Here is a 14,932-nt window from a genome sequence, read left to right as displayed (position 1 = left end):
AGTTAAAACACATTTTGAATTCTCCAAATAATCTTAAATGTAGGCAACAGAAGCCTGCTGAAATAGCACTGGTGCAGTTTCTAACACTTGACAGATATGAAACAATAGTTAGTCCTCACTCATTTCTCAGTCATGTCTGTCCAGTCAAGTTCAGCAAGGATGACATACGGTTCAATCAGTGCTCATGATGATTGGGCAACCTTTAAACTTTAACCTTTAAGCCATATTCCTAGAGGAATGGAAGACGATGAAATAAAAGATAAAAAGAACTGAAAAGTGACAGACAGCGAGAATTGATCTACTAATCAATAATTTACTAACTTAATATTATTTGACAGAAAAGACTACAAGGGGACCTGAAGCAAGTATTCTAAATCCTTAAAGGCACTGACAATGTCGACCCAATGTACTTCATCCGCGTCCGTAGCAAAACACGGATCACAGGACACTGATGGAAACTGTATGTATACGTGTGAGAAAAACAATTAATATTGTACAGTTGTACAGTTGAGTGAATGAAACGCAAAAAGAATCAGAATGAAAAGGTGTATGAGGGACACACCAATCATCACACAACTAGTGTGAATAGATTTAACAGTTGGTAAGAAGCATCTCCAGGCACAGACTCAAATACATCAGTAGTCCCATCCTAACAGTGAAGGATGAGTGAAGGCTGTCCAGGACTCAGCCGATTCTCTACCAACAGAAAAAGCTAACATTCAATAGTCTCTGCTATAAAAGCTTTAAAAATAAAAGCACACGTGCAATGAATTCTACATTAATTGATAAAAAATATATATTTAAGATTAATGAAAGGTCTAAAATAAACAAATACATGTAAATAATCAATTACAAGTTTTTTAAAAAGCTGAAAAAACCCTGTGCTCTAATAAAAGTTAAACACAAAGGCAAAGAAGCCAAAAGTAAACTTTGGTTCAAAGAAACATGAAATCACATGGTTAACATTTAAAGTGTGTACTTCATACACACAACCGATTGAACACCAGTGGCAAAAAATGCCTGGTTGGTCACACAAATTAACCCATAGCTGGCTCTCTATCGCTGGCAACAAGTATATAGAAATAAATGATCACCATCACCTCAGGTGAGTCAGGTTTCAGAAAAGCAAGCAGTCAAATGTTAAGCCACGTCTGAAATGGGAAGTTAAAAAACCCACTTGCACTCAGCGAGTAATTATGTGTGTTATGTAACCGATGTACTGTCTTAACAGCAGGAATGTAAATCAAAGTTTTTTCCTCAGGAACTGGAGCATGCTCTGATACCCTCTGTCTGTGCCCTTTCCTGTTCGTCGAGGATACAGAGCAATTAGCAGCTAATGAAATTAACGTCAGGTCCTACCTGTTACCCGTGCTAGGTAATTGTTATTTGAGCAGTTACACACAGCTAGATTTTTTTTCCAAGTCCTGTGAGCAGGAAAATGTAACTTAATTAATCTATTTAGTTCCGACTTTCTTAAATAGAAGTTTCTTTTAATTCCGCTGGGCCAAGCTGGTTGCAGTTTGTATTATTATGTTAAATCCATCTTATTCCTCAGAGAAAGACTGGGGTGAGCTAAACAGCTAAACAGGGCCTTAAGCCATAAAGAGGCTGATTTTGACTGGCTCCTGTGTTCTGTGTTTTTCTTTTTTCAAACAAATCACTATTCAGGGCTCAAATCCGGCTTTCGGCCCATGACCACTGAGTCCTAGAGAGTCTTTCCATAAACAATCAACTCTCCCTCCTACCCTTGTATCACTCCCAGAGGGTTTTGCAAACAGCACGCATCAACTGAATGAGAGGCTCAGGGAACCTTTCAGGACACGTTTCTGACTCGAAGAAGGCCGGCATTCTCCGATGCTCGGCATCACGGTGACCTGTTGCAGGTCTGTTTCCTTCTGGCGCTGCCTCGGGGGCTGTGAAAATGAATTAGTTTTACACTTCTGCCCACATGCTGGGTGAGAAAGACATCACATGACAGGCGTGCTATTTATCAAGCCTGGCCACACTGTGTGAGTTCTCCTGTCCAGCTCCGCCCAGAAATAACACAAGACAACTTTATATGGGCTGCTGGTGCCGGCGGCCTGGGGGTGTTAGAACATGCAGCGCTTCACTGAAAGGAGGTTGGACAGAAGGCTTAGGGGAAGAATTCATTAACATAAAATTAAAACAAGGCCCCAGGGGGGACCTGCGTCTGATTGCGCTGACTGTAAAGCAACAAGTGAAGGTTAATTCCAGGCTGAAAAGTAGAAGAAGAAACACAATGCTAGTGGCACACACCTGAAGAAGTCTCAGCAGCTGAAATGTTGGATTTCTTCTGTCTACATCCCAGCGTGGACGTTTTCTATGATGGCGACTTTGCAGCCTTTAAATTTATTTGTAAATCTTTCCATCCCCTTTCTACCTGCTTTACCCAATTCAGGGTCATGGGGGCGCCAAGGCCTATCCCAGCAAGCACCGGGGCCGAGGCAGGGTACGCCCTGGACGGGATGCCAGTCCATAGCAGGGCACACAAGACACAAACACTCACACTCACACTCATTCTTCCCAGAAGCTATCAGGGGGAAAAAGCCTACCAGTATGGCTTTGGACTCTGAGGAAACCAGAGCACCCCGAGGAAACTCACGCGAACATGGAGAAAACCTACAAACTCCGCACAGATAGCACCCCCAGGAATCAAATCCAGGTCTCCAAAACCGAGAGGTAGTGCTGTCCTGCCTGTAAATTTAAAACAGTACTGCTTTGCAATTTGTGTTTTTGTTCTTCATCCTTTCTTAAGCGACCTGTATTATGTTCAAACAGACTCTGTTTCACCTGGAAGGAAGTCTGTACATATGGATACAGCACAGACACACAGGGTGCCAGCAGCAGAGTAAAAAAAAAACGTACTAAACCTACACAAACTTCCTGAAGAAACGCAAAGTGCAATCCCTCGCTTTTCTTGTCCGAAGGCTTGGTGCTCCGTGTTCTGATTGCCGCGGAAACGGGGCTCGCGCAGGAGTTGCTAGGGAAATGCAGGATTGGGAAAGGAAGGGATGGGGCTGTCGGTAATCAAGAGAACAGGAAGGTGGGTAGGAATCTACAGCATTGAGTATAAAGGAATTCAGTTCAGGTGCGTGACCAATTTTTCACCAAACAAGAGCTATCTGCACTGCGCCATTCACTGTGACTGTTTCTGTTTGTGCAGGCTTTGAAAAAGCTCCTCTATTTTTCTGAAGGGATTAATGTTTTTTTTTGTCCTTTTAAATCCTTTGTTTTTCAGCCAGACTCGGTGTCAGAGCTCGCACGCCGCGTGAAGCCTTTAGTTAAGACGTGAAGTGACTCGGTGTGCTGGAAAGCGCTTGTTCACACAGACTTCTGGGCTTTTTTTTTTTTACCCACCTCTGCTCAGTGCCAATGAGGTCCAGTGCGTGTTCCGTCCGCAGGCGGCACAGCTGTGGTGTTTCGGTGTTTCGTCATGTTTGAAGCAGAAGTTTCCACAGCATCGTCTGGGCCTTTAATTTGTTGATTTCCGCCCTTTATTTAACAGTATAAATAAGGGCTTGCCTGTTCCCCCTGAAAATTCATCCCATCCAAACATCAAGCAGAATTAAAAAAAACATTTTGCTGGAAGACATCTGACTTCAGACAAGCCAGTAGTGTTTACCATACCTCTGAATAACAGACTAAACTGACTTATGTCAGTTCAGTGCGTTGTTCTACCAAGTACCTGCATTTATACTGACTACATTACAAAACACTGAAACGTTGAATGTGCTCCGCCATTTAGATTATTTGTTGCTTTTTTTTCTCTCAAATGTTGGGGTGTTTTGGATGTTGTCGATAGTTTTGAATGGAGCAGTGCAGTGGTGCAGAGGTTAGCTCTGCTGCCTCACAGTACTGGGACTGTGGGCTCGATTCTGGACTTGGGGTGTCTGTGTGGTCTCCCCCGTTCATGTGGGTTTCATCCTATAGTCCAAAGTTATGCTAGTAGGCTAATTGGCTTCTGGGAAAATTATCCTGTGTTCCTTTGAATAATTAGGATAATTGAAAATAAGATGAAACTTGCATGGGATACTGGCTCATCACCACTTAAGACCTACAAACATTGCAACCTCCTTTCAAATTGACTTAACTTATTGCTGGTTGAAGTTTTATCGGTTTTGTAATTGCTTTTTTTTACATGCTGTCAGTAGGGGAAAAAAGTGAAGAATAACATTTTGTCTTGCTTGTTGGAGCCAATCAATCTTCAGTCCATCAGTTAGAGCTCGCTGAAAACTTTTAATCTAACTAATATCCAGACTCTGCGGACCAGTGAAACAAGCTCGTTCTTTTTTTATATAATTCTGTCTTCGTGTTTTATCTGGGGTCTTTTTTTAGATTTGTCTCAGCTCAACAGAAATTGCTTGCAAACTGCAGTTATCTGATTTGAATCCGATTTGCTGGTTTATTTTTCATAGTAGTTAAAACAAACATGCAGTTTCTGTGTTGGAGAATTCGGGGTACACTACAGTAGAGGAAGTCCACAGCCCAGGAGAAAAACAGACAGTTTTTTTTACAGGGGAGGAGACACAGGCACTTAATTAGGTGATCAAATCACTGTTTCCAGCTTTTTTAGGCCTACTGCCATTGCTTAAATGCTGTAAATGCCCCTTTGTAAGCCACACACATTATTTTTAGTAAAAATGCATTAATGTTTCATTCAAAATTCAGCAAAGTTGGCTCTCTTACTACTTGAAACCAATTTTAAATAAATAACAAATGATTGTCCTTAAAAGACAGGGACTCAGACCTTCTCTGTTTCGTGTTATGTCTGCATTGATCCAATTTCACCCATCTTCAAAACTGCACACGCAGACGATCGGGTCTCTTTATTTTTTTGTAAGTTGTCCCACATTGCCAAATGGATTTCACGGCTCTTGGTGGTTCTTTTTGTCAAAGGCCCTAGGAGGCGGAGTCCTGTGGAAAACTTTGTTCAAATCCAGGTCAGAGCCAGAAGTGCCGCGATACGGGGGTCCCCCTCGATGGTCAATATTCCATCTAAAAATCACCCCCTTTTGAACATCACTGACAGCCGATGGCTGGGGCTGCCGCCCTCTCCTGCCCTCTTTAACCCAGCCCTGCTCTCGCTCCCCAGGAGAGGCCCCCTACTGGACGCGGCCCGACCGGATGGAGAAGAAGCTGCTGGCGGTCCCGGCGGCAAATACGGTGAAATTCCGCTGCGCCGCCGCCGGGAACCCCACCCCCACCATCCACTGGCTGAAGAACGGCAAGGAGTTCAGGGGCGAGCAGAGGATGGGGGGCATCAAGGTGAGGGGCCGTCTGCTGTCACTCACCCTGCTCCGTCACCACGGCTGTTTGGTTGTTAACATTTCATTCTCATTCAAAAGACATTCTTCCTCCATAGACTGGTTCCAATTCCATGTACTGCTTCCAGTTCCAGATTCTAGTTGCAGTTCTATATTCTGATTCTAGTTGCATTTGTTCTAGTTCCATATTCTAGTTTTAGTTCTGCAACCCACACTTAGTTTCATATGCTGGTTCTAGTTCCATATTCTAGTTGTAGTTCTAGGTTTTAGTTCCATATTCTAGTTTTAGATCTATATTCTAGTTTTAGGTCTGTATACTGGTTCTAGTCCCATATGCTGTACTATATGGTAGTTCAAGGCATTGGAAGAACTGCTTCCTCCAAGAGCTAGTTCTTCCTCCATATTCTGGTGCTTGGTATCAGTCTGATCTCCTGTTTCAGACTGTGAACGATGACCGGGGTTAAACCGGAACTGGTGATTGCTGAAAAGAGGGGCTGAAAGATTTAACTGGCAGACCGAGACTAGGAGGGAGGGCCTCCCAACAAATTCAGACCCACAGCACAGCTCCATCTCTCTTTGTACCGCCAACACCAGACCATCATAACTCAGGAAAATAAACCTTGTGTAGTTGTGCCAGATTTATTGAGATCACCGACATACCTTAATGCAACGTGAATGTGGGTGTTTGCCATCAACAGCCTGAAGTCACAGGTCTTCTAAATGGAAGAAACCTCCCAGTTTCATCTTGATCATCTTGATAATGTCCCTAAAGACACAATGAAACTCTAGATTGATTTTAGTGCTATTTTATTGTCCTCATACTTCTTTAAAAACATGCAGAAGCTAGGTTGAATATGTCTTATAACATTGAATAGGAGTCGAAAAGCACACTTTTCAAAACGTGTTTTTCAGCCGAAATAAACGCGTTTTTTCAAACTTTGGAATCTGAGTGTACCTGCTGGGCTCAGAAGAGCACACTGAGTCAGCTCTTAACCCCAGTGTTCTTCTTTTTTAAAAAAGGAATTGTCGATTTCTATTATGTGTGTCACATAACGCTATGCAGTAAAATGTTCAACAGCACTATTGTTGTAACTGTTCACCACAGTTTCTCTGACATGAATGACTTTTCTAGTGGTTGTATTCTGTGCTTTGGGAAAGCATGCAGTGGTCAGTCACAGCTTAGCTTTGCTTTCTAGGCTTATTGATGTTTGTTTTTTTCAAACATTTGTTAGAAAGATGTTAAAAAATCCTGTCTGTAAGTCTGTAATGTTTTGTCTATTGTTGTGCCTATGCTTGCAGTATATTTCCAAGGACAAGGAACACAAATGAAACCTTGCATAAGGTTTCCTGTGAGTGGTGGAAAGTTAATTGCATGTTTACATGCCCCCCACACACGCACTGTTTGAAGCCATTAGCATTCCCCGCTTGCCCGATGTTGACCTTGAGAAAGCGATGGCTGACCTTTGCCCCCGTGGCAGTCACGATGACAGACGAGCTAATGTGATTGGTGGACAAGGTCTGTGTCACTTCCAAAGGATTAGGGTCAATGCACAGACTGACAGGCTTGACTATCTTTGGACAAAACCTGTCATTACACACAATCTGCATAGCAGAGCTGAATGCCTGTCAGGGTGATAAGTTTATTTCAGCCTATGGATGGGCCGATGACAAATTCTGATGGCTGGACAATGCCTTTGAAAACTGCTCTCCTATAAAAATAGGCCTTTTAGAAGATACATTTTTCTATTTTAATGCATACAAAGATCTGTCACGGAACAATGTGATAATTACTCTGGTATCCTATATTGTAGTCATGCAACATTTTACGGTACCCTGGTTTTGGACAAGCAGTTGAAGCAAATTTGCGCCTCAAAACATTTCAGTTTTTATGAAGCCCCATTAAATGTTTACCTCATTAAATCCTTTGCACCATTAGATTCTGTATGGTTTATGCGGTTTCTTTAGATGTGGGAGGAAGTTAAAAGGAAGATTTAGTAGGTTTTTTAATAACGAACTAGTCTGAAATTTCAGGGTACTGGAAGTCAAACACAGATTTGCAAACTGTTCCTAACAGGCAGGGCTGGAGATTTTGCAGTGAGCTGTGAGCTGGAAATTTTTGCTGAATGCTTTCTTGTTTTTAATAACTCATCAATAATTTCTAGGCAGTAATGGTGTCTAATACTTGCAGTAATTTTACTGCCTTTCAGCAGCTTACTGTTGTCTTCAGTATGGATTTCTGAACAGTGATGGGATGTGTCCCATTGCTATGAGGTGTTAAGAGTATGTGTACAGTACCTCACTTATTAAGTAATGTTTCTTTTTTCTAATAAAGCAAAGCCAGCAAGGGTCTAATAAGATCTTCTTGCAAACACACTAGAGGCTAAGCTAAGATCAAATTTTCCTTGCTCTTGCTTGGATGCAGAACATGCAGTTATGCGTCACTTGAATGTAGCTAAAAAACACATCTCCTTCGACAATGCTGCTCACCATGACTAGACAACAGGTGTGGAAGGAGCAGAGAGCATGCTGAGGGTTGGATTAAAGGATGGACAAAAGTAATGCAGTTGCTTTATTGATATCCACGCAGCTGCAAAGCTAATGTTGCATTTAATTCCTGAAAATTCAATACAAGTAGAAATAAATTTTTGGAACTATTTTAACAGCTACCATCTTTTTCCTTTTCACTCCCTGAAACTAGGTACAGTGAATTTTCCAGGACCTTGGTGTGTCTGAAAAACAAATCTCTTGAGTCGTTTCATTTACTTGTTCCAAGTGAGTTTTGGACATTTCCAAAACATTCTTCAAGAATCTTTTTTTTAGCTGAAAAATCTATTAATTGACTCCCAATTAGTTTTAAAAAATACAGCCTGAACTAATGGAAGCTTTAAGATCATATCGATAAGCACCTGCAATGAGTGATATTTACTAAATTCCTTCTGAGAAATAGATGGTGACACTTGATGTACACCTTTTGTAACTGGCTTTCAGATCCCATTGGCCTGAAACTCTCACTCCTTACAGAGGAGAAGGTTATTCACTGGCCAGACAGATGGAGGAATAGGGGAATCCCATATGAGAATGGGGACAGGGGCAGGTGATGTGACTGAGCAAGATCAAACCCATCTTTTATAGTCCTCATATGTAGGAAGTCAGATGTCTCCATTTCCCCCCAGACCAAAGCAGCACTAGATGTCTTGCAGATAGGCGCAAGAGCCCTAGAATTCACATAAGAGAAGTTGAAAGAGAGAAAGAGAGAAAGAGAAAAGAAAAGCTCAGAGTAAAAGATCTGGGCAGTGCAATGCGAAAAGACACTGTCTCCCAGTGTAGACAGCCTGGTTCTCAGCTGAGTGAGAAAGCTTGAATCAGGAGTCCTCAAATTAAGATTTGGACTACAGTTAGACAGTCAATCTTTAAAATGGTGTCTTGTTCTTGAGAAGGAGAACTTGCCACTCAAAACGTGAAGAGTCTGCTCAAAAGTTTCCCAGGGGCCAGGGGAGATTTGTGAGATTAATAAATGGGTCCCAGGTCTTGAAGCTAGATTTAGCTAGATAGGAGTTCCTGATGAAACAGGTGAATCTATGCCATTCGCAGCATTCATACTGTCTGATTCATACTAGCAGTCAGTGTATTAACTCTTAAGTCCAAATGGATCAAGCATCTTTAAACAGTCTTATGAAAGGCTACAATATACAGGGTGAAAATATTTCCTTCTTGTCTGATTCACTTGTAGTAGTGTGACTGGCAGATCCACAAGCATGGTAAAGAAAAGATACCCTTTTATAGGCAACGTCACTGTATTTCAGCCGAGAACTGGCACACAACCACCTTTTCACAGATTTCTTCATAACACAGATTTTGTTTTTAAGGTTTGTACCAGTCTCTTCTGAAGGAGTTGTATAACGTGTTTTGTTTTTTTAGTTTTTGCCCTGGTGCCTGTCCTGGAGTATATACTTAAATAAAACACACATCCAACCAAAGCATTTCGTGCTCTTTAATTTCTGGGTCTCTTTCACGACAAAACGTCTGTTTTTAATGAAAGAATATCCTGTGTGGTGAATTCAGTGGTAGACAGACCTGGACCCAGCAACAGGAAAACGGGCTTTTCAAAGGATCCACTTTTTGCACAGCAGTTTTAATGACCAAGCTTGACAAACCAAGACCTGATCAATTCCTTCTACTTCCTCTCCGTGAGGGAACTGAAACCTCTTTATTGCACAGGCTGCACACAGATTAATGAAGGGATAAATGGCAGTAGTGGCCCCAGCAATTTTAATAAGTCTGTGTTGTTAAATTAAGATAAAAAACGTGTTCTTTAACCAGCTCACCCTCTCCTATTTTCCTCAAACCCCCAAAACACATCTGTTCTCATGCTACTTGTCCCTAAAACCCCAGACTTGATTTTCAATCTGTATGACTTTATACAATAAGCTCATTAATGTTTTAATCCTGTTTGGAATCTGTAATATCGTGTGAAGCCTGTTTACACGTTAGGTAAACCTCGGGTAATTCAGCAAGTGGAATTATCCTTTTCAGATCTTAATACCCAGTGAAGCACGAGGACCTGCTCAACAGTCAGGTCTGGTGAGGGGCTGCAAGAAAAAATGGCAAAAAGGTTTTTGTGGGCCAAAGTGCTGTTGCGTTTGGAAAGGACTGAAAGAAGCTGAGCTGCAGTGTGAAATTTGCCTGGGTCCTGATCCGTGCGCCTTCTTCTAAGTGAATTGGCTGACATTGAAAGAAATAAAATAATTAATATCTGAGTAAATTCAAGCTTTGCAATATCTTCAGATAACCGAGCTGATGGCTGCATGTGTACTATCACATGTCAAGTGTGTGGAAACTTCACTTGCAGTGTCTTGCTTTTTAGGAATTCAGCTTTATTGCAGTGCATAAACCAGGCATTTTTGTAAAAAGTTTCTCATGTTGTTGAAATGCACAAAGGCACCCAAAAAGGTGCTGATGAGGGACTTTTCACTCTGAGAGCGAAAGCTGTTATGCCAATAGAGCTTGCATCACATCGACATATATTCTCAAATATGGAGCTCATGCCTTGCATCGCACCACAATTAGACAAATCTTTATCCCCTTCCAAAATAATTGTAATTACCTCCATAATTTAGTAGGTTGTTACTGTACTGTGCACTACATTGACTCATTTTCTCATGCATGGTTTAGACCTGCATACTGTAACCATGCAACTGCTAGCAACACAAGACATAATATTTACACAGAGGTATTTCATTTTTCCATTTAGAAAAACTAAAGGGAAGGTGCACTGTGTCTTTCATATCATTGTATGTTCTCATGTCAAGCTATTAATGACTTGTGAATTATTGAACATAGGGTTAAACATTTTGCAACATTGGCAACACATTTAATGCACTGGCCTGTATTTTCATGATCTGAACCAAGTACATCTTTGTATGTTGTTTTCTGTAAGCTAAGAAGCTGAATCGGCTTTATAGTATGCAGTCACATTAGCACATTTATTGTGGCATGTTCATACTTAACTAAACATGCAGTTCATAAGGAGCTGTGCAAAACAGTCTGTACAGGCTTATTGTGTATAGGAAATGGCCATTCAAAACTGGACACCCTACTTTGTCTGCATAGCAGCTGCAGTACAATTGCCCAGTGCAGTCCTGCTGCATTTAAGTTTCCCTGTCTTTTTGCTTGTTCTTGATTTGTTTGGCACTGCCAGGTTGACTGACTGTTATCCCAGCAGCCTCTGAGTTTCAGAGTTTGGTTCACTTGCATCTGTTTGTGTGGAGATTGCATGTCGTGTCTGCGTGGGCTTTCACCAGGTGGTCTGGTTTCCTCCCCCAAAGCAAGCTGTCTAGGTGTGATGAAGTGCTACTTTTCACCTTGGTCCTGTCCTGTCTAGGAGGGAGAGTAGCCATGTGATCTCAGAAAAAGTGTTTTTGCCTCAGTCTACATTGTGGTGTGCCGTGAAAGCAGTCACATTGTGTGACTAAATGTGACACTCTAGGTATCAGCTTCTCCAGGGCATCTTTCAAATATGAATCATTTACCACATAACTGTATCACAGGAGTTGTGCTTATTTGATGGCTGCAAGAGTTATTCAGTTATTCAGCTCAGTTATTCAGGGTTGTAACCAACGTTAAATTCTTCGAAAGCCCTCCATAAATGCAAACCATTTGATTATTTTCAAAGCAGCCTGTTGTTTTTTAACTGCTTCTAAGCAGTGGCTGAAGACTTTTGAAAGATTAAGAGATCACCCGAAGGAGTTGTTTCAGTGTAAATCAGAAATACAAAACTGAAACCGCCCAGCATTGTCCTATGTGTGCTCTGAGGGAAGCAGTGAAATTTCAGTACTGTGAGCTTTCAATTGTTTATTTTTTGATTCCCGATAGATATCAAAAAGGAAACGCAAATATTTCCTCTATTAAAAAGTCTGCTTGAGTTTCTGATGAAATATAACATCATATTCAAGCCAACCATGCATTATATTTAATTTCTTAGAATAAATTATCTACAGCTTTTAGATAAGATAAGATCACCTTATTAGCCCTACACAATTTCTTGTACTAGGAATTTGTCTTTTTGCATAACCCAGCTTGCTCTCCATGAGAAACACAGACAGGGAGAGAGAAGCTTGGGGTCAGAGCACAGGGTCAGCCGTTTATACAGCACCCCTGGAGCAGTTGGGATTAAGGGCCTTGCTCAGGGGCCCAAAGAAGTAGGATTCCTCTGCCAGCTGCAAGATTTGAACCAGCAACCTTCCAGCCACAGGCACAGATCCTTAGCCACAAGGCCACTACACCACCCATAACCAAGAAGACAACCTTGTGCCTGTTGCTTGACAGGATGGGCACAGGCTTCCCAGCAAACCTGTATTAGAGATAGCGGTTAGGAAATGGATGGATTTTCCGTAAGTACCACAAAAAAGTTTTCAGCATCTTTCTTTTTCCTGACGGATGCAGACAAATAAGACGACACAAGTCAAAGTGTTTCCAGTCTCCAGTTTGTTGTTGTTTCTATGTCCCTCCAAAAATCTGCTTTGTCTGAAACAAAACATCTTAGTTTGTAGTTATCTTATCACACACTGGGAACAGGTCTTATTGAAGAAGGGTTTACACTTGACCCCGTTCAAAGTGTCTCTCAGAGTGAAGGAATTCCTCATGTAAATCCGGGCAAATAAACCCTTCCTCAGACTCCACAGTTTCGATTTGCACAAATCTGCCGTCATGTTTCAGGCAAGCCCTCCTGCAACCGTGACTTAGCCAGAGCTTATTGGAAAATCTGTGCCAGTCTCATGAGCCATGAGGCCCCACACTGTCCTGCCACAGCCCCACAGAGAGTGGAGAAAGTCTAATGAATAGCCAGGCCTGTGAAGGACCTGTTTTCAGTCATCACACATCTGGTGCCTTGCTGCAAATAGCTTGTTTGCTGCCTTATTTGAAATTCTGTGACACATTCCAGGGAGCTTTAAACGAATCATTGGTAACTTAACATGATTTCATTTGCCGAGACAGACCGAAATCTAAAAGGCTGCGGGAAACCTGTGTGCACAGAACAATTGCTGTATAGTTCAGCTGGATGTTGGTGGAATGGAAACTCCAACCCAAGGAGTAATGAATAAAGTTCTCTCTCATGATTATATTCAAAGTCTGATACACCAGAGTCTTTTCAGCATAGTCTCTTGCTTCTATTGGTATAGACAAACTGTCATCTTAATTATTCAAGCTATATTCCCAATGGAAAGATGCTAAATGGGCGTCATTTTTTCAAATTAAATTAGTACCCAGATACAACATGTTCAGCACAGCAACATCAGAGAGGGTTTTTTGTCCTGGTTGAAATAAATTCAGAAGGGTGAAGTTTATGATTCCTTACAGAGGGACTGTTACCTCCTCTCGCACTTTGTGTTTCTTAGTGCTTGGGGGTTTCTATAGCTGAAAACAGTAGTGCCAGGCCTTTTGATTGTCAGGATCCCACCCTGCTGAATGTGTCCCCCCATATGTCAGAGCCAGCGGCTCTTTCTGTTTTGAAGTCGTTTATTTCCTTGGTTTGGGGTTCTGATCCTGTTAGAGTGTCTTGAAGTCAGTTCTTGGTGCTTGGCGGACCCTCATTCCATCTGGACTTGAACCATGGTTCCCCTACTGTAGCTGGTCAATCTGTCCAGGTCTTCATCACCTGGATATGTCACACCTTCATCGAAGAGTTTAACGGTGCCGCTACAACCTGGTCAGCTGCAGCTTTTCAGATCAAGCAGTTAATATCTGTCACCTAGGCCTCTGTTATCACTGCCAAGATACAAGGTTAGATAAATAGAAAATTGCTAATCCCATTTGAATCCCATTTCCTGCACTAAAGACGCTCTGTACAAGGCATTATTTAGCCCCTACTTAGCTTATTCAAAGGAAAAAGCATTTGCTTGATCTTGCTTTGCACATGTTGCTTTTCTTTTCTTTGGAAAGCCACTAGGGTTGTATCTGTGAACCTGTTTTTTGTGCCGAGCTGGGAAGATGGAAAAAACGGATCCCCAGCCACTTCATGTCTGCGCCACCAGCGGAAATCCCCGCCGCCCCCCGGCGCTCAGGTGTTTTATTCTGACGTCCTGTTTTCTGTCCCAATCCCTGGCAGCTGAGGCATCAGCAGTGGAGTCTGGTGATGGAGAGCGCGGTGCCGTCCGACCGAGGGAACTACACCTGCGTGGTGGAAAACAAGTACGGCACCATCACCCACACTTACCAGCTGGATGTCCTAGGTGAGGCGGCGCCACTTGGTGCTGTTTGTCCTGTGTCGGTGCGGTCAGACACTGAGAGGGCCCCGGCAGAGAGCGCAGCAGCACAGCTGCTCGCGGGCTCTGATGCTCTTGCCCTGTCAGGAGTGTGTCAGCCTCCACGCCGAGCCAGGCGGTGTGCCGAGGCAGAACGACTGCTGCACCCCAGTCGCCGTGCTGGTTACTTAAGCACCTCGGTTGCCGGAGTGACTGGCTGGGGGCCACACTACCTAGGAGACTAATCCCGTCGGTCCTCAGAAGCTTGGCAGAGCTTAACCACAGCAGTGCCTGAGATCAAGAAGCCTCTGGCTTGGATAATTCACCCCTGATTGATTCTCTAAAAGCTGAGTCTATACGCTGTCTCCTGTTGTCCATGTCCACTTCATCAAGGCAATCAAGGATTTGTAACGAGTCAGTCTAGTCTGAACCACAGCAGCTGCCCAGCATTCCTATAGCCTCAGCTCTTTGAGAAATACATGCCTTCTTGACACTCCTGCCGAAGCCTCCCAAACGAAATTGTACCGGTAACAAACCAAACCTGCTTATTTCAGCACTGCAAAGATGATTCAGGTGATCAGCTCATTTCAGACTGGCTGCTGTTGGCTCAGGCTGCCTGGGATTGCAATGTGGGCGAACGGGGGATAAACTGACATCGTGCTTTTTCTCTCCCGCTCCCTCTCTCCTGTCGCGCCCACACGCAGAGCGCTCACCCCACCGGCCGATCCTGCAGGCCGGCTTGCCCGCCAACCAGACTGTCGTGGTGGGCAGCGATGTGGAGTTCCATTGCAAAGTCTACAGTGACGCGCAGCCTCACATTCAGTGGCTCAAACACATTGAGGTCAATGGCAGCAGATACGGCCCTGATGGGGTGCCGTATGTCAGCATACTCAAGGTAAGTGAGAA

General features: G+C 42.9%; 1 protein-coding gene across 4 annotated transcripts in view; it reads left to right on the top strand.

Moving 5' to 3' along the window:
• fgfr3 (fibroblast growth factor receptor 3) overlaps positions 1–14,932 on the top strand; it is a 76,712-nt gene that overhangs the window by 38,480 nt on the left and 23,300 nt on the right. For all 4 annotated transcript variants that reach the window (XM_088637995.1, XM_088637986.1, XM_088637977.1 and 1 more), the window contains exons 5-7: positions 5,114–5,286; positions 13,891–14,014; positions 14,731–14,921. In XM_088637995.1, the coding sequence (XP_088494121.1) occupies positions 5,114–5,286; positions 13,891–14,014; positions 14,731–14,921 (488 nt within the window). The remainder of the gene's footprint in view (positions 1–5,113; positions 5,287–13,890; positions 14,015–14,730; positions 14,922–14,932) is intronic.

Source organism: Lepisosteus platostomus, chromosome 1, assembly GCF_059453375.1.
Source record: "Lepisosteus platostomus isolate fLepPlt1 chromosome 1, fLepPlt1.hap1, whole genome shotgun sequence".
NCBI classification, from domain to species: Eukaryota; Metazoa; Chordata; class Actinopteri; order Semionotiformes; family Lepisosteidae; genus Lepisosteus; species Lepisosteus platostomus.
This window is presented reverse-complemented; position numbering and strand designations above follow the sequence as displayed.